Genomic DNA, 20,313 nt, shown 5'->3' on the forward strand with positions numbered 1-20,313 from the left:
CAATCAACCAACTTCGAGCAATTCCACAGGAACATCTTGATGAGCATCAAGTTGGAAATCCTTTTGCGGAAGGATTAGCTTGGGAGGGTTGAGCAGTGGTATTCTACTAGTGTGCCGGAACGTTATTGTGAAACCAGGGAAGGAACAAGTTGAGGATTTCTCCCAAGTGAAATGACAGAGCAGTTCACTGACACTACTTCTTCTGTGACTGTGTGATGTGTCCAGTGATCACCACAGACGCCAAAGGAATTTGAGGAATAAATGGGGCACTGCAAATACAAGGAAGAGTTTGTTTTTAAGTTGGGGGATGTTCCTCCTACATAGTCTGCATTTTTAGATGCAAGTGCATGAGGAAATAATACTGCTCTTTCTTCAATTTAAATTGCTAGCCCTGAAACTTTTTTGTCTTGCAGCATCCAGGTGGAGAAGAAGTGCTGAAGGAGCAAGCAGGAGGTGATGGTACAGAAGCCTTTGAAGATGTTGGACATTCTACTGATGCCCGAGAAATGACCAAAAAATACGTCATAGGAGAACTTCATCCTGTAAGTCCTATAATCGTTATTAGATTTGTAGCACTTTATTTAAAAAAAAAAAAAAAAAGAATTAGAGATCACAAGGTCATTGACCCATCTTAATTAAACAAAACAATTTATATTTATGTAGTACTTTTAAAGTAGAAGAATGTCCAAGGGACTTCAGAGGCATGAAGAAAAAGAACATCGATGTCAAGCCAGAGAGAGAGAAATTAGGAGGGATGACTGAAAGCTTGGTCAGAGGTGGATTTTAAAGAGGGCCTTAATGGAGGAGAGGGAAGTAGAGGTAGAGAGGCTTCAGTAGGGAGTCCCAGAACGAACAACCTAGGCACCTGAAGGAACGGCCACTATTGATGGGGCAAAGGTAGGTGGGATGTGCAGGAGGTCAAAGTCTCGGGAACGGAGAGTTTGGGAAGTGGGGTTGTTGGAACTAGAGGAGATTACAGAAATTGGTAGAGGTGAGACTATGGATAATTTAAAGGTAGAGATGAGAATTTTAAATTTGAGGAATTGTGGGACGAGGGGCCCACTTAGCTCAGCAAGGACAGGTGTGATGGGTGAGCGAGACTTGATGTGGCAAGGTACGGGCAGCAGAAGCTTGGTGAGCTGGTTTATGGAGGGGGGCAGATGGAAGTCCAGCCAGGACAGCATTGGAATCTGGAAATGGCTCAAAGATGCAAAAGAGGGTTTCAACTATGCTTCATTTCTCTAGAACATTAACTTTCTTATCATGGCATCTCATTTTGAACAATTCCACTATTTTTGCCTCTCTTACACTGCTTGGTAGATTATTCCATTTATCACTGAGTAGAGGAAATTTTTCCAGATATCTATTCTAAATTTACTTTCCACTAATTTCTATTCATGTTCTCTGGTTTTATTTCCTTGGTATACTTCAAAATAATAATCTGGGTTTACCCTATTTATACCATTTGATATTTTATGTACAGTCCCCACCACTTAAAACGTCCACATTTAAAATGGACTGTCGCTTATAATGGCCAAAACCCGATACCCATTAGCTATTTGCATGAACATCAATTTCGAAGTTGCCGATTGACCTTGTAGCATCTTAATTCCTCCGTTTATTTCTGGCAAACAGCTGTGCTTACTCCTCTGTGATAATATGAGTGAAGTTTAAATGGTTGGCCTGCTCCTCCAGTTGCCAGGGTCAGGTTGGTGCTGCAGAGCGCGAGCTCCTTGATCAGGTCTCTGGTGCAGCAGTAAGGAGGTTTGTTCACCGCATCAGGCTGCACTTCAAAGTTGCCTTGTAACCGGTATTTCATGATGGCCAAAGTGCCAGCAAAAATGGTGAGGTGCATGGCCAGCCCCACGTTGTGAATGTCTACGGCGATATAGATCTGCACCTGTACCTCTGCTGTTTCATTCTGTTCATCGCTGTGTAGATTTGCCTTTAGTAGAAATAAGGAGTGCTGTTGCTGTTCCTTGGGGCTTGTTACAATGGCAAAATGGATGTTGCCAAAGAAATCCTCAACTATCCGGGACAGAGAGCTTGACAAAGGAAAACATCTTCAGTGAAACCTCTTCCCACATAGGATACCTGTAACAAGAGTACCACGTTATACCGCCCATTGCATTTAACAGGCAAATCGCATTCACACGATATATGGCAGCTTGGAAAGCAGCATAAAATATTGATGTACAAGTTCATCATCTACTCTATGGCCTCTGGTGATGGGGAGCGAATAAAAAGACTTGCATTTATATAGCGCATTTCATGACTCAAGACATTCCAAAGCGCTTTACAGCCAATGAAGCACTTTGAAGTGTACCGTTGTTGTAATGTAGGAAATTGTTTTGTTCTGACTGCTAACCCGAAGGGATTTCCAGACTTAAGGCAGCATCGTGGGAGCTCCTGGAGATCTTCATTAATAGGCAGTTCTGAGTTTACTATAGGGCCTGATTATTACTACTTCTCTTCTGAGAGGTAGTGGCAAGATATGTGCGAGGACAGGGAGCCAGACTATACTTCGATGAGGTCTCCCCTTAACCCCTTTATTTTATACTGTTTAAACTTTTCTAATCTTTCCTTGTAGCCTATCCTATTTACACTTGGGATCAGTCTTGTTCCTTTTTTCTGAATCCTTTCTAATGGAAGCATATCTTTTAAATATGGTGGGATGGTCAAATCTGAACATAATATTCTTAATGCAGTCTGCCTAGTGCATTATAAAGCCTTCGTATAACTTCTGCCGATTTCTATGTGGTAATTCTGTGGTTGGGCATTCCCAGCGTGGAGCGGCGCTCACGGGGATCCCTGATAGTGAAAAAAAAATCACCAGCCTGCAGCCTTTGATTTTCTGTTCGTTAATTTAATTAAATGGAAACTTGAGGTATATGGGCCTGCAATTTTGCAAGCACTGTTCCCTGCAAGCTGCGCTCCTCACTGGCAGCATTCAGTTGGAGAATAGCTCCCTTATACTGTATTATTACAACATAATGTCTTCTCGCAACTCCATGTTTGAATATCTCCAGTCAGCTTTCCGCCCCGCCAGAGCACTAAAAGAGACCTTGTCAAAATCACAAATGACATCTATGTGATTGTGACCGTGGTGCATTATCCCTCCTCATCCTTCCCAACCTGTCTGCAGCCTTTGACATGGTTGACCACTACATCTTCCTCCAACACTGCTCCTCCGTTGTCCAGCTGGGTGGGACTGCCCTCATCTGGTTCCATTTCTATCCAGGCTAAAAATAGAAAATGCTGGAAACACTTAGCAGGTCAGGCAGCATCTGTGGCGAGAGAAACAAAGTTAACATTTCTGATGACCTTTCATCAGAACTGGAAGAAGTTAGAGATTTAACAGTTTATAAGTAAGTACAGAGCTAGGGAAAAAGGGTGGAGAGGAAAGAACAAAAGGGAAAGCCTGTAATAGGGTGGAGGGCAAGAATGATTGAATAACAAAAGGGATGATGGTGCAAGGTGAAGAGGGGTGGTAATTTGAACAATGAAACAAAAGATGGGTCCAGAGAAGGTGTAAGTGGTTAAAGCAGAACCAAAAGATGGGTCCAGAGAAGGTGTAAGTGGTTACAGCAGAACCATTGTCAGCACCTGCTGTCCAAGAAAATGGGAGCCATGGTTATGATCTGAAGTTGTTGAACTCAATGTTGAGTCTGGAAGGTTGTAAAGTGCCGAATCGAAAGATGAGGTGCTGTTCCTCGAGCTTGCATTAAGTTTCATTGGAACAGTGTAGGAGGCCGAGGGCGGAGAGGTCAGAGCGGGATGGAGAATTAAAATGGCAAGCCACTGGAAGCTCAGGGTCACACTTGCCTCCCAGAAATATATTCTGCTACCGTTTAGCTTGTGATTTTGGTGATTGCAAATTAACAGCTGGGATACACAGCGGCATCACTGACTTGATGGAGGCTGGGATTATTGGCTGATACTTCAAGCAATAATTTGCTTTGTTAACGTTGACAATTGAGTATGATATTCTTCAAGGACAATTTCATGGTTTTGAGAACCATTGCACTGTGGAAGCAGTGATCAGTGTGGAGAAAGCCAACTAGGTTCCTGCAATTCTGTTAAAATTTGTGCCATTGAGAAGATAAAGTTAGTCTGCATGCATTTTATTCACTGATGCAACAGAATGGATATAACTTAATTTTTTTTTACTGTTGCTTAAATTTAACATTGTTCATCAAAGTAAAAGTGGAAAAGTGTTTTTTGTTTCTGACTTTTCAGCAGTGTGCTGCAATGTAGAGGTCTAAAACTTTACAGCACAGAAAGAAGCCATTTGGCCTATCCTGTCTGTCCTATCCTAGGCTCTCCGAAAGAGCTGTCCCTTTAATTACATTCCCTTTTTTCCCATACCCTTATACCCATTTATTTCTTAACTAAGCTAAGGTGTCAGCCGTGCCTCAGTGGGTAGCACTATTTCTCGCCTGAGTCAGAAGGTTGTGGGTGCAAGTCCCACTCCCGGGACTTGAGCACAAAAATCTAAGCTGACACTCCAGTACAGTACTGAGGGAGTGCTGTACTGTCGGAGGTGCCCTCTTTTGGATGAGACATTAAAACCAAGGCTCCGTCTGCTCTCCCAGGTGGACATAAAAAATCCCATGGCACTATTTTGGTGTCCTGGCCAATATTTATCCCTCAATCAACATCACTGCAACAGATTATCTGGTTATTATCACATTGCTGTTTGTGGGAGCTTGCTGTGTACAAATTGGCTGCCGCGTTTCCTACATCACAACAGTAACTACACTTCAAAACTTAATTGGCTGTAAAGTGCTTTGGGACGTCCTGAGGTCGTGAAAGGCGCTATATAAATGCAAGTCTTTGTTTCTGTTTAAAATATTTAACCACTTCGCTCTTTAAAATGTTATTGTGGATTCTGCTTCCACTCCTATTTCTGGTAGGTTATTACTTGTCCTAACAATCTTCAGCATTAAAAATATTATTCACCTATCCTCCCCCCTCTTAGTGTTGATCTTAAATTTATGTTGTCTAGTTACCATTTTACTGAGTGGAAATGGTTTTCCTGACTTGCTTTAGATTTTCCATTTAGTGCACACTAATTTGTCCTCCCAAAATGTGTCTCACCTCCTGTTTCTCTGCATTAAATTTCCTTTTACATCCCAATCTACTAATTTGTCTGACCTCCTGAAGTTGCTTACTGTCTTCTCCACAATTAACCCAACTCCCTATTTTAGTGTCCTCTGCAAATTTTGATATTATGACCCTTTGTACCCAAATCCAGGTTGTTTATAAGTTCTAATCTAAACTGGGGGTTGCTGAAAGTGTGTTCTTAGATTTTCATAGAATCATAAAGTTACAGCACGGATGGAGGCCATTTTGGCCCATCGTGTCCGCACTGGCCAACAAAGAGCTATCCAGCCTAATCCCACTTCCCAGCTCTTGGTCCGTAGCCCTGCAGGTTAGAGCATCCCAAGTGCACATCCAAGTACTTTTTAAACGTGGTTAGGGTTCCTGCATCTACCACCCTTTCAGGCAGTGAGTTCCAGACCCCACAACCCTCTGGGTGACGAAATTTCCCCTCCAATCTCCTCTAACCCTTCCACCAATTACTTTAAATCTGTGCCCCCTGGTTTTTGATCCCTCTGCTAAGGGAAATGGGTCCTTTCTATCCACTTTATCTATGCCCCTCATAATTTTATACACCTCTAAGGTCTCTCCTCAACCTCCTCTGATCCAAGGAAAACAGACCCAGCCTATCAAGTCTTTCCTCATAGCTAAGATTCTCTACTCCCAGCAACATCCTTTTAATCGCCTCTGTATCCTCTCTAGTGCAATCACATTTTTCCTGTAATGTGGTGACCAAAACTGCACGCAGTACTCTAGCTGAGGCCTAACTAGTGTTTTATACAGTTGAAGCATAATCTCCCTGCTCTTGTATTCTATGCCACGGCTAATAAAGGCAAGCATTCCGTATGCCTTCTTAACCACCTTATCTACCTGGCCTGCTACCTTCAGGGATCTGTGGACATGCACTCCAAGTTCCCTTTGTTCCTCTACGCTACTCAATGTCCTACCATTTAATGTGTATTCCCTTTCCTTGTTAGCCCTCCCCAAATGCATTACCCCACACTTCTCCGGATTGAATTCCATTTGCCACTGTTCTGCCCACCTGACCAATTTATTGATATCTTCCTGCAGTCTACAGCTTGCTTCCTTCAGTATCAACCACACAGCTGATTTTAGTATCATCTACAAACTTCTTAATCATACCTCCTATATTCAAGTCTAAATCGTTGATATCTACCACAAAAAGCAAGGGACCTAGTACTGAGCCCTGCGGAACCCCACTGGAAACAGCCTTCCAGTCACAAAAACACCCAGCAACCATTACCCTCTGTTTCCTGTTTTCGAGCCAGATTTGAATCCAACTTGACACTTTGCCCTGGATCCCATGGGCTTTTAACTTAGTGACCAGCCTGCCATGTGGAGCCTTATCAAAATCCTTGCTAAAGTCCATATACACTACATCAAATGCACTACCCTCATCTACCCTCCTTGTTACCAGCTCAAAAAATTCAATCAAGTTTGTCAGACACAACCTTCCCTTAACAAATCCATGCTGACTATCATTGATTAATCCATGTATTTCTAAATGAAGATTTATCCTGTCCTTCAGAATTCTTTCCAATAATTTTCCCAACACCGAGGTTAGGCTGACTGGCCTGTAATTACTCGGTCTATCCTTTTCTCCCTTTTTAAACAAGGGTACCACATTAGCAGTCCTCTGGCACCACACCTGAAGCCAGAGAGGATTGAAAAATGATGGTCAGAACCTCTGCTATTTCCTCTTGCTTTGCTTAACAGTCTGGGATACATTTCATCCAGGCCTGGGGATTTATCCACTTTTAAAGCTGCTAAACCCCTTAATAATTCCCCTCTCACTATGTTTATTTCATCTGTTATCAGGGGGGAGGAGTGTGAAATATTAATGTCTGCTTCGCCCCTCTCCTTTGTGAAAACAGACACAAAGTATTCATTAAGAACCCTACTGATGTCTCCTGCCTCCCCACACACATTACCCACATGATCTCTAATAGGCCCAACCCTTTCTTTAGTTATCCTCTTACTCTTAATATATTTATAAAACATCTTTGGGTTTTCCTTGATTTTACTTGCCAAGAATTTTTCATGCTCTCTTTGCTTTCCTTATTCTTTTTAATTGCACCCCTGCAATTTCTGTACTCTAAAGATTCTGGAGTATTTAGCCCTCGGTATCTGTCATACTCCCTTTTTTTTCTTTATCCTACCCTGTATGTCCCTAGACATCCAGGGGGCTCTAGATTTGTTAGTCCCACCTTTTTTCTTTAAGGGCACATAATTTGGTCTGAACCCTCCGGATCTCCTCCTTGAATGCCTCCCACTGATTTACCTTCAAGTAGCTGTTTCCAGTCCACTATGGCTAAATGTCCTCCTGAGCTTAGCAACATTTGCTTTTCCCCAGTTTAGAATTTTTATTCCTGGCCTATCCTTGTCCTTTTCCATAACTACCTTTAAATCTAACAGAATTATGGTCACTAGCACCAAAATGCTTCCCCACTGATGGCCTTCTACCTGCCCAGCTTCATTCCCTAAAACTAAGTCCAGAACTGCCCCTTCCCCTGTTGGGCTTGCTACATACTGGCTAAAAAAAGTTCTCCTGGATGCATTTCAGGAACTCTGCACCCTCTATACCCTATCCCAGTTAATATTGGGGTAGTTGAAATTCCCTACTATTACTGCCCTATATAGTTTTTGCACTTCTCAGAAATTTGTCTACATATTTGTTCTTCTATCTCCCTCTCACTGTTTGGGGGTCTGTAGTACACTCCCAGCAGTGTGATCGCCCCTTTTTTGTTTTTCAATCCAACCCATATGGCCTCGTTTGATGATCCCTCCAACATATCATCCCTCCTCACAGCTGTAATAGTTTCTTTAATCAATACTGCGACCCCGCCCCCTTTTTACCTCCCTCTCTATCCCGTCTGAAAATCCTGTAACCAGGAATGTTGAGCTGCCATACCTGCCCCCCTTTCAGCCACATAGCTGTAATCATAGTCCCAAGTATCTACCTCTGCCCTCAGCTCATCTGCCTTGTTCGCTATACTCCTTGCATTGAAGTATATATGATATAGTACAGGCAAACCTCCTGTTGACTATTATCTAGCCCTTGATTCCTCTGTCCTTCCAATTTACTTTCTGTTTTTGTTTTCCAATTCCAGTTTTTCTTCCCTCCCTATTGACTCTATACTTAGGTTTCCATCCCCCTGCCAAGCTAGTTTAAATCCTCCCTAACAGCACTAGCAAACCCTCCCGTGAGGATATTGGTCCTGTCCCCGTTGAGGTGCCACCTCCCCTAGAAACAGTTCCAATTCCTCAGGAATCTAAAACCCACCCTCCCTCCCACACCCTCTCTCCAGCCACGAATTCACCTGCTCTATCTTCCTATTTCTGTACTCATTAGCACGTGGCACTGGTAGTAATTGGAGATTACTAGCTTTTGAGGTCCTGTTTTTTAACCTCTTTTCTCTAGCTCCCTAAACTCTGCCTGTGGGATCTCATCCCTCTTCCTACCTATGTCATTGGTACTGATTTGGACCACGACCTCTGGCTGTTCACCCTCCCCCCTCAGAATGCCCTGCAGCCGTTCAGTGATATCCTTGACCCTGGAACCAGGGAGGCAACATACTATCCTGGAGTCATGACTGCAGCTGCAGAAATGCCTGTCTGCTCCCCTAACTATTGAATCCCCTATCACTATTGCTCTCTCTCATCTTTCCCCCCCCCCCCCCCCCCCCCACCTGTGCAGCTGAGTCTTCCATGGTGCTGTGGACTTGGCTCTGGCTGCACTCTCCAGAGGAACCATTGCCCTTACCAGTACTCAGAACAGAATACTGGTTGGTTAGCAAGATGGGCTTGGGGACTCCTGCACTACCTGCCTGGTGGTCCTCTTCTGTCTGACTGTCACCCATTCCCTCTCTGCCTGCACGCGCTTAAGCTGCGGGGTGACCACCTCCTGAAACGTGCTATCCACGTAGCTCTCGGCCTCGCGGATGCTTGAGCTGCTGTAGCTGGCGACACTTCCCGCACATGTGGTCGTCCAGGACTTCCCACATGGCACAGGATGTGCATTCCACGGGTGTGAGCTGCCCTACCATACCTCTAATTAACAGACTATTTACTAACTTAGCTGGAATAAACTTAAAAACTTTGAAAGCCAAGTAAAAACACTTTACTCACCCATCAGCTCCCTCTTTTTGAACATTTAGTTTTTAATCCCGGCTCTTGATTTAAACCAATGCCCAAGATAAAGAGAGAAATACTGACCAACCAATCGCTTCCCTGCTTTCCTGTGACGTCACTCCTTGTTTTTTGGACTCTTGGATTTTTTCCTCTCTGCTCCGGTTCCCGGCTCGGTCCACTCCTCCGGCTGCTCGCAGTGAGTTCAGGCCCCTCTCCGAACCCGCTCTTTATTTCCTGGCCTCTGCTCCGGTTCCCGGCGTGGTCCGCCGCTCCTCTGGCTGCTCGCAGTGAGTTCAGGCCCCTCTCTGACCCCGCTCTTTATTGGCCTCTGCTCTGGTTCCCGGCTCAGTCCACTCCTCTTCAGGAGGCTCATCTATATTATCGGGTATATGAATATACCAGTTTCTAACAAATAGTATAAAATGGAGAGGTAGGTATAGGACCCAGATAATCAGGGTAGGTAGAAGACCCAGATAATCAGGTTTAAAACTTGGTTCAATAAGTAATTTTTGAGTTGAATTCTTTGAGGCAAGGCTACCAGATTTTCAAATTCAAGTTTTAATATTCACTTGTTTCACCTTTCTTATACCAGGATGACCGAGCTGCTTTTCAAGAGTCAAAGGTAAGGTGATCTTGCTTCTGTTGGAATAGGGGTGTTTCTGCTGTTTGTTATACATAATCAGCAGTAGTCGTGAGTGTTAAAATCTAATTTGATATCTTGCAAGCAGTTGGCAGATTTCAAGGGATCTAGTTCAAAATTAGGTTACATTCCATGTTTAAGAAATATATTCAGGATTGTTGTCTACCTGCTCACGGGAGCCCAACACAGAGCAAGTAACAGCTACAGAGCAAGTATATGTGGCAGGTACACTACTTGTGAAAGAAAAAATAATTTTGAATCTTCCTACTTGCAAGTTTCTGTTTGTTTTAAAGCAAATGTAACTGAAAAGTAGAAGGAAAGACTACCTGGAGGAATACTTTTCTAAAAGAAAGTGCTTCTAAAGAAACAACAGGTCATAGCGCATCTCTGGCAGGGCAGAACAGAACTTCCATCTACTTTGGAATTGCTCCCCAACCTCAGCCCTGGCACCATCTACATATGGAAGGTGGGCTTCCTGGCCTCCACCTGGGAGTTGCACTGGTCTGGGGCTGGAGACTTGCAGCAGCAAGTTTTGAAGCCTGCTGCAGTGGGAGGAAGCAGCAACCTGATGAACTGCCTGTATTTAAGAATGTGAGGCTGAAGGGATAATTACAAGTCCTAACCCTTTTCGGGCTCCCCCAGATCGACGTATTCCTCAGACATTCACCTTCAACTAAAGTTAGAGATAGCCGAATTCTATAAGACGCTTAAATGGGTCTAAAGGTTCAGGCTATCTCTCCCCAAAGGAAAGGAACAACTGAAGATGTTACCGCTCTCCGGATAGCACTTTTAATAAGTTTAACTGGACTGTAACCGTCTGGATATTATGAGGGCCCGGAATACCCCCCCCCCCCCCCCCCGAATTCTGCAACTCCTTACAAAAGAGTGTACAGAAATTGGGTTTGCGAGATTGATACAGAAATACTCGAGACAATTCTAAAAATATATAGATTTATTTAAGAGCCGACATTCATTTAACAGCTGTTGAGTCAGTCGCAACATTAACAATTCAAAATACAAATAGCTTACATTTCTTATCAGAGATCCTTATTCTCAAATCTTAACTTCGTTACATTTCCACACTTCTACTTATTCTTAATCCCGAATACCCACCAAAATCAAATACCTTGATTGCCCGAGACTCAAAATTGTAGGCTGAGTGGTTCTGAAGCCGAGAACCCAAGACTTCTGACTTTCCATTTGAAAAGGTCTATTTTTATATCCTTTTTACAATAGTAAATCCTTTGAAGTTTTCTGCTGATGTAAGCTAATTATCTCTAAGTCATTCTTTCTGTTGATTTCTTTCTATTCTTACTGTCAATTTAGCTGCTGCATGCATAATTATGTCTCTACTTTTAGCTGTTCCAAAAACTTCATAAAACACTGACACTAGTCTTTATTTGATGCCATTCTTATCGCAGGCCTTTCATTCAATTCTTAGTATTGGCTTAACTGGTTATAACTGCAGATGTTGTGACTCCGTGGTGTTCCAAGTTCAACACAAAAACAATGTAATTGCTTGGTGCATCTATTGAAGCCATATCTTCAAAGTGTTCTATAGGTATCATATTTACAATATGTAAATTAAAACCACTTTAACCAGGGTGTTTAATGCATTTCTAGCTATCTCAATTGGTTGCATATTTAATCTTATGTTTCCTGTCTTATTTGATACTTTTACAAAGGCACATGGTTTTTTAATATTCTGTATTTCTGCTTCACATGTTAGTTCTTAACACTTTACTTGGGTCATTCCATTGTGTTTCTCCCAAACTCCAGACCTCCTGGAAGCGCCAAACTGCTATTTCAATAGGGCCATTGTTTTAGCATTGACGATCAATTCCCATTTCAAAGCTTGTGTGTTTTTTACAGCTTGTGTTATCAAACCATCCCATCTCAGAAGCCTGTTTTCGGTTTGCAGCCTGTGTCTCCAAGGCTTTCCAGACTTTTAAACCCAGCATATCATGTATTAAAAATATCAGAAATCTGTTCATATTATGGTGTATTTCTTGGAATATGGCTTATTCCGTCACAAGGCAACCAATCTTGGTAAAGGAGCATGTGCAAAGATGTGCTTTGAGCACCTTTGCACAGGCCTTTCCTCTGATTCTTGAATGCTGGACACCAAAGGTGACCTTTTTTTGTCCAGCATATGAAGAATACAAATGGCAGAAAGCAAAGCAGAGACTGTGTTTCTGTCATTTGCATGTAGTTTGCATACTCCCAGATACATTCCTGTATAGCTTGCTGCCTGCATCCACCCCAGATCTGCTGAAATATTGGCAGGAGTCGTGTGAGGCAAAAGACCCAGGCCATGCTTATTGCACTTTACAGCACTGGGCTCTCACTCTATTCTCCTTTAATACCAGTCCCCTACTGCACTCTGTAGCACGTTAAACGAAATTTATTGTATTGGTGTGGGTGTAATCACTGATGCAACACCTCCCCAATACAACAACTTGCATTTATATAGCGCCTTTTAATGTAGTAAAACATCCCAAGGCGCTTCACAGGAGTATTAGAAGACAAAGCATTTGACACCAAGCCACATAAGGAGAAATTAGGGCAGATGGCCAAAAGCTTGGTCAAAGATTAGTCTCCTGCTGCTCGAAGATAAAGCTGCTTCTGCAGGTGAAAGCTTTTGGGGGGGAGAAAAGAGAAAATCAGATGGGTTGGAAAGTAGGGAGTTGTCTTGTACATGACTCACAGCTGCACTTTATATTTTTAAAAAAAATTCATCTTGGTATGTGAGCATGACTGGCAAGACCAGCATTTATTGCTCATCCTTAGTTAGCCTGAGAAGATGGTGGTGGGCTCCCTACTTTAACCACTGAGTAGCGGTTTGACACAACGGAGTGGCTTCCTAGGCCACTTCAGCGGGCAGTTAAGAGTCAACCATGTTGGTGTGGGACTGGAGTTACATATAGGCCAGACCGCGTAAGGACGACAGATTTCCTTTCCTCAACAACAACTTGTATTTATATCGCACCTTTAATGTAGTAAAATGTCCCAAGGCGCTTCACAGGAGTATTATAAGACACAAAATTTGACACCGAGCCACATAAGGAAAAATTAGGGCAGATGACCAAAGGCTTGGTCAAAGAGGCCCCTATATAGTGACTAGAAATTAGCAGTAATTGCGATGAAAGGCCCTGAAATGTATTCGGAGCCCATCATATGTGGAAAAGTTGGTGCAACTGGTAACTTCCTGGTTGACACTGTTCATATTCATGGATTAACTCCTTGGTCTTTCTATTACAGGAACCAGGCATTATCATACTGGAGTCTGAATCGAGGTACAAAATTGTCTCTGTTGGCAATTAACCTTTTTTTTCAATGCAGTTAATGTTTTTCTGCCATAAAGTATATTGTAGCATTGCCCTTCAAATATTAAACTAAGTTTGAAGTACAGTGTTTGTCGGTATTCATGTGACCGAGCATTTTGGCCTCTCAAATATTTGTGCCATTACATGTTTATAAACCAAAATCTAACAAGTTTTCTTTGTTAAATTGGAGATGACCTGATGGAATTGCATAATTCACCATTATTTTACTCCATTCTAGCAATTTTAAGCTTGATTTTGCAGTGTTTTCCATCGAAGTTTGTTCTTTTTTTCTGGTAAATTGTATCCGTTTGATTTACTTCATTCATAGAATTCTATGTCCTTGCAGCATTCCCAACACCACCACTTTCTCCCCCCCCCCCCCCCCCCCCCCTTCCTCCACCACCATTTTTTAATGGTTGAGATCAGTTACCTCCATACAGACCCGGGAATGAACCTGAGGGAAGGGTGGGGGGAGAAAGATTTCCTCTGTCATTTGTACAAATATCGTAAATGCTTTCTTTATACACAAGCTCTCAATCAGGAGCATTTACTCATGAACCATGAGGTGCGTTTGCAATGGCTGCTTTTGCTTAATTATAGACCAGTTAGCCTAACATCTGTTGTGGGCACATTTCTAGAGTCTATAATTAAGGATAGGGTGACTGAACACCTCAAATTTTCAGTTGATCAGCGGGAGTTAGCATGGATTTGTGAAAGCTAGGTCATGCCTGACAAACCTGAATGCATTTTTTGAAGAGGTGACTAAAGTAGTAGACAGGGGAATGTCTATCGATGTTATTTATATCCCAGAAGGCATTTGATAAAGTCCCACATAAGAGACTTATCTAAGGTAGAAGCCCATGGCATTGAGGGCAAATTATTGACCTGGTTAGTAAGTTGGCTGAGCGGTAGGAGAGAGTAGGGATAATGGGTAGGTACTCAAATTGGCAGGATGTGACTAGTGGTGTCCCACAGGGATCTGTGTTGTGGCCGCAACTATTCACAATATTTATTAACAACTTAGATGATGGCATAAAAAGCAATATATCAAAATTTGCTGATTACACAAAGATAGGTGGCATTGTAGATGAAAGCATAACATTACAGAGTGATATTAATAGATTAAGTGAATGGGCAAAACTGTGGCAAATGGATTTCAATGTAAGCAAATGTGAGGTCATTCTCTTTAGAACTAAAAAGGATAGAACAGGGTACTTTTATAAATAGTAAAAAGCTAAAAACAGTAGATGTCCAAAGAGACTTGGGGGTCCAAGTACATAAATCATTAAAATGTCATGAACAGATACAGAAAATAATCAAAAAGGCTAATGGAACGCTGGCCTTTATATCTAGAGGACTAGAATACAAGGGGGTAGAAGTTATGCTGCAGCTATACAAAACCCTGGTTAGGCCACACCTGGAGCACTGTGAGCAGTTCTGGGCACCACACCTTAGGAAGGATATATTGGCCTTGGAGAGAGTGCAGCGTAGGTTTACCAGAATGATACCCGGACTTCAGGGGTTAAGTTACGAGGAGAGATTACACAATTTAGCGTTGTGTTCCCTAGAATTTGTAAGGTTAAGGGGTGATCTGATCGAAGTTTTCAGGATATTAAGGGGAACAGATAGGGTAGATCGAGAGAAACTATTTCCACTGGTTGGGGATTCTAGGACTGGGGGCATAGTCTAAAAATTAGAGCCAGATCTTTCAGGAGTGAAATTAGGAAACACTTCTACACACACAAGATGGTAGAAGTTTGGAACTCTCTACTGCAAATGGCAATTGATGCTAGATCAATTATTAATTTTAAATCGGAGATTGATAGCTTTTTGTTAACCAAGGGTATTAAGGGATATGGGCCAAAGGCAGGTACGCAGAGTTGTCACAGATCAGCCATGATCTTATGAATGGCGGAATAGGCTCGAGGGGTTGAAAGGCCTACTCCTGTTCCTATATAAAGTGGGGATATCCTAACCAAGTGTTTAAGTTAAGAAAAGTGACTTTTCCATTATGCTGTTTCTAATTCTGTGGCTGTTCTTTTCTTGCAGTTGGTGGTACAGTTGGATAATCCCAGCAATAGCAGGCATGGCTGTGGCCCTCCTATATCGATTTTATGCAACAGATCACTGAACACTACACGTCGAAGAGATAATGGCACTATTTCATATTGCTCGATTGCAGCCTATTACAAATTAGTAAAAACAAAACCTGAAAACTGTTACTTTCATTGAAGTGACTGTGGTAGAAATTATTAGGCTTTGCAACCATTTTTCTGATGTAAAACAGATGCAAAGCATACCAAGTTAGTAGTAGAACAGCCTGCACCCAATCTTTGAATAGACTAATTTCTACCCCATCGGCAAAGCAAATCCTTTGCATCTGTTTTAGACCTTGTACCTCCGCACTTGTGAATATTTGTCCACTTTTGATACTCCTGTGATTTTAATATTCGGATGGTTGAAAATCAACATTGTAGCTTATTCTGATGCTTCCCAGGAAAGACTAGTTTAAAACTGTGCCTGTGAGCCATTAAGATACAGTTTGAAATTTGAGTAACCTTGGACCTTCTTTCCACACTGAATAGCTAATATTGTTAAACCTATAGAGTATTCAAACAAGAATTTTTTTGAGGCCACGTTCTAAGCAAGACTGTGTCCTTGTAATAGTACTCGGTGTTGACTGGCAGATAATATTCTTGGTTCATATGTATGAGCGATGTATCTTTGAGGGAATGCAAAAATGAAAAATGCCTGGATTTTCTGTGTCTACATTCACATTGTAGGGGTGGTTGCCTATACGATAATGACGAATGACCTGTTCACTTAAAGAATTACATAGAATATATAGCACATAAACTGGTCCAACTGTGCTATGCTGGTGTTTATACGCCATGAGCCGCCTCCCCTTCTAATTACCTCTTGCCACATTGCCCCCATAATCCCTCCATTCTCTTCTCCCTTGTGTAAGCATCAAGCCTCCTTTAAATGTGTCCAAGCTCTGCTTCAACCACTCCCTGTGGCAGCGAGTTCCACTCTGTAAAGAGAATGAAGCCCTAGTACGTTAGAAATGCGGGGCTAGAAATTTCCCACGAATTGCATTTATCCCTTGGGCAAGGTTGTGCACCCACAATGACTTTGCCTGTGGGATCAGTGTAACTCCAAGGATTTTCTAGCCTCGGGAACTATTGCAGTTCAATCATACCTTTCTCTGTAGTAACTTTTATGCTTATTCTTTCCTTTAGTCGTACTTGTTTTGTATTCAAAGCATTAATTTGGGTGGAGGTATTTATATGGGTCTCATAAATTTTATTGCACTACCTGAGACTGGAGAGTGTCAACAAAACAAAAAAACCGATTGTTTTTGGTGCCCGAAATGCTAAATGTGAAGCAGTAGGTTTCTCTGTTTGTCATAAGTAAACTTTTTTATTTTTGTTTTGTAACATGTGGGCTGGTTGGGTTTGGACTCTGATTGGACTACATGCTACATGAGCAATAGCATCAGGTCTAGCACGTTGTCTTTCCACAGTTAGAACATTTTGAAACAGAACATTTTCTGTTTCAAAATGCCAGGAGTGCTTCTGAGGGGAGGGGGAAAGGGAACAAGAATGTCTATTAGTAGATTTTACACGATGACTGTACTTACCTGAGAGAAGAGTCACCAAAGTGGCTCAGCTGCAAGGATCATTTCCCGTCCGATCATCATAACTAGGTTGCTCTCAACAGAAAGTTTCTTGAAGTGCTACGGTTCTCTGACATGTCGGGAGTGCCTTTGTATTGTTTGACTATGCAATTTTTGAGAAGATCCCCGATATGCAATGATTCTGAAATAACTAATATAATCTTTTGTATTATCACATCTGTTGAAAAATGTATTTTTCAATTAAAATAGCAATGGAATAATGTACCTGATTAATCAGATGAATACAAATAAATACTATATATGGGTAAATAGTACTTTCAAAGCATCTTTTCTCACTTTTATTGATCAAAGTTAGATTTGAATTTTGTGCATGGAACAGTCCAGACTGCTTTGTTTCCCAAATTTCCTCCCCTTCGTAAGCCGCTGATGCCTTGCAGGATTACAATTTCATGGGCAGCCTCCAGCCCCCTCTTTAAATAGCCACTATCCATGTGCAAGAGTTGGTGAATGTCAGCAAGCTATTTGACCATGAAGCAGGGAGAAGCATCATAGTTGAGCCCTGTCCTCGCCCAGCCTCAGCAGACTGGGGTTTTTATTTCGGGACCTTCCTGCTATATATGGCTCAGCTAATCATGGAGCTCCAGTAGGGAAATTTGCACTTTGGGCTTTGAAACAGAAACTATATTTTGGTAATGTAACAGGGCACATCTACATTTTTTTTTTTCTGATAGCGGAATGGGGGGAGGAATTAATTTTTTTGATTCTCCCAGTGAGGAATGTGGTGGCATCAGTAATTTCACTTCAGATAGCACGAGTTAGATGCAAGCTGACACTTCCAGTTCCTATACCAATTCAACTGTGTGACACCGGAACATGACAATTACCACTGAATTAAGAGCATTTCGGTGTTAAAGCCCAGAAGAAATGGGCTGAGACTGTCTTGGGCTCACTGCACATTCATAATGCTCATTGTGGCACAAATCTTATTCTAACAGTTTACATTAGTGAAAATTCTAATCCCAGGAGGCCTGTCATGTGGATGATGGAAATGGAATCCAACTTGTTCAAAAATTTATGTTGGAGCCTTTCATTGCTGTGACACCAGAGGGGGAATTTTAAACCCCCCCCCCCCCCCCCCAAAGAATGGGCAGGTGGGGGGAATTAAAATTAATGAAATTTCGATCCGGACTGCAAACCAGCTCCAACTCGCCCACTGCCGGCCTTAACAGAGGCACATTTGGATGCCGGCGAGAAACCTACTTGCCAAAGTCAGGGATTCAGTTATTGCGGGCAGATATTTATTGGTGCAAATAACGTCCTTGGACGTTAGAGGCATTTGTAAATTGATTTTAACTTCACTATAAATTTAACATCTCCAACACTGGTTTCCTGGGGCTTGAGAAATTGAGCCACAGGGTATTTAAACTTGTCATTAAGTGAGCTTTTTCTCAGATGGGATAATGTACCTGTTGTTTCCGTTCCCTCTGGCAAATGTTTAGCAAAGAGTTCTTGTGTGGATACATCTCTTTTTCAACCTTGGAAGCTTTCAAACTGAGAAAATCAGGATGGGAGGCACGTTGGATGTGTGTTGACAGCACATCAGAAGAGGATGACCACCATCCACGGCGGCGATGACATGCTGTGGTGGCATCAGCACATGCTAGGAAGGGAGGCGCACAGGAGAGGGGGCTCACAGACAGAGGTACAACTTCCTTGACCTCTGGGAAGAGCAGTACTTTCGCAGGCTGAGGTCACATCAGGTGGTGGCAGACATCTGCAGGCTCCTAGAAGACCTGTTCCCTGCTGGCGGGCATTATCAATATCTGTCAAGGTCACCAACGCCCATATTTTTTTGCCTCTGGTTCCTTCGAGGGTGCAACCAGAGACCTTGAGTGTCAAAATCCACTCTGCATAAATAAGGTGACGGATGGATTGTTTGCCAGGGATGGGAGTTATGTAAATTTCCCCTGTGATGACAATAGCCAGAATGAGTGGGCATTTCAGACTCGTTTCTCAGGCTGGATTCCCATAGGTACAGGGTGCCATTGACTGCGCACGTGGGAATCCGAGCACCACCGTACCCGCAGTGTCTCCTTCCAGCGAGTGTGTCTCGCGGTGTCTCTCCTTCCAGTGAGTGTCTCTCCTTCCAGCGAGTGTGTCCCACAGTGTGTCTCCTTCCAGCGAGTGTCCCACGGTGTGTCTCCTTCCAGCGAGTGTCCCACGGTGTGTCTCCTTCCAGCGAGTGTCCCACGGTGTCTCCTTCCAGCGAGTGTCCCACGGTGTCTCCGTCCAGCGAGTGTGTCTCGCGGTGTCTCTTTCCAGTGTGTCCCGCGGTGTGTCTCCTTCCAGCGACATTGAAGCCCTTTGGGCAACAGCGGTCTGCTCATTCCTAATCCTCCTCCTCACAGCGTCACTTCATCTGTCACTCACCGACACCAACTCAGAAACTGACTGCGCGTAATGTAAAGGGTAGTCTAGAGGCAGGATCTGCATAGGCTGAGGCACCGGGCTCAAGTGGGCTGCAGCAAGGCCTGTGCTACTATGGTAGCCGTGACAGTGCCCATCACACGCAGCATCGTGTTTGGGTCAACACGGTCTCTCCTGGAGTTTTCCGTCATTTCAAGCTTGGAAATCTTTGGCTCCAAGCTCTGCACAAAGCCCGAGCAATGTTGGAGACGGACTCCTCCTTGACATTGCCCAAAGGGCTTCGTCACCCACTGCCACGGCTTCGGTGACTTCCCTCCACTGATGTCAAGCACTTGCTCCTCCAGTTGGCTCAAGGCCCGTATAGCAGCTTGCCCTCTGCCTGTCTGCCACTGACTCGCTCCAATTATGCACGACCTTGGTGAGAAAGAGAAGTGTGTGAGTGAGCGTGGTGCAATGTGTTTGGGTGATGTGCCTGCCATAGTTGAATAGCTGTCAGTGTGTGCAAGGTGTGATGTAGGTGAGAGTATTACAGCAGTAGTAAGGTTGTGAGAGTGAAGTGAAGCTATGATTGTGAGGTGTGAGTGATGATAGGTAGAGATTGTTGGTAGGTGAGTGATGGGAGTGTGGTGCATTGAGCAGTGGATGAGGCTGGTGGTGTAGATGGTGGGATATAGCATTTGCTGAAGTCTTCACTTGACCTGCCGTGTGAGGTCATTAAACTTCTTGCGGCATTGGATGGAGGGCCTGGGGCCCACACTGATGGCTGTCACATAGTCAGATATCTCCCGCCACAGCCTTCTGCACGTGTGGCTTCCTGCTGGCTTGAGGGAAGAGGACAGCCCGGCTTCACTTCACGGCCACCACCAGTGACTCCAGAGCCACATATGAGAAGCGTCTTGCTGTCTCCCTGTGCTGAGGCTCAGCCATCTCTTTGTAGTTGCTTGTGCTTCCAAGTGAAATGACAATGAAGTGCTGTAGCATCAATGCACCGCTCCTTTAAGTACTGGATAAAGCCTGCGCCATAC

General features: G+C 43.3%; 1 protein-coding gene across 1 annotated transcript in view; it reads left to right on the top strand.

Annotated features, from left to right (window-relative positions):
• Positions 1–17,175, top strand: part of cyb5a (cytochrome b5 type A (microsomal)) — a 59,725-nt gene extending 42,550 nt beyond the window's left edge. The window contains exons 2-5 of the mRNA XM_085993421.1: positions 414–542; positions 9,848–9,877; positions 13,157–13,191; positions 15,271–17,175. Of these exons, the coding sequence (XP_085849547.1) occupies positions 414–542; positions 9,848–9,877; positions 13,157–13,191; positions 15,271–15,352 (276 nt within the window). The 3' untranslated portion in view covers positions 15,353–17,175. The remainder of the gene's footprint in view (positions 1–413; positions 543–9,847; positions 9,878–13,156; positions 13,192–15,270) is intronic.
• Positions 17,176–20,313: the final 3,138 nt, after the last annotated feature.

This window comes from Somniosus microcephalus, chromosome 7 (genome assembly GCF_052327205.1).
Source record: "Somniosus microcephalus isolate GS21.2 chromosome 7, FLI_Smic_1.0, whole genome shotgun sequence".
Classification (NCBI taxonomy): Eukaryota; Metazoa; Chordata; class Chondrichthyes; order Squaliformes; family Somniosidae; genus Somniosus; species Somniosus microcephalus.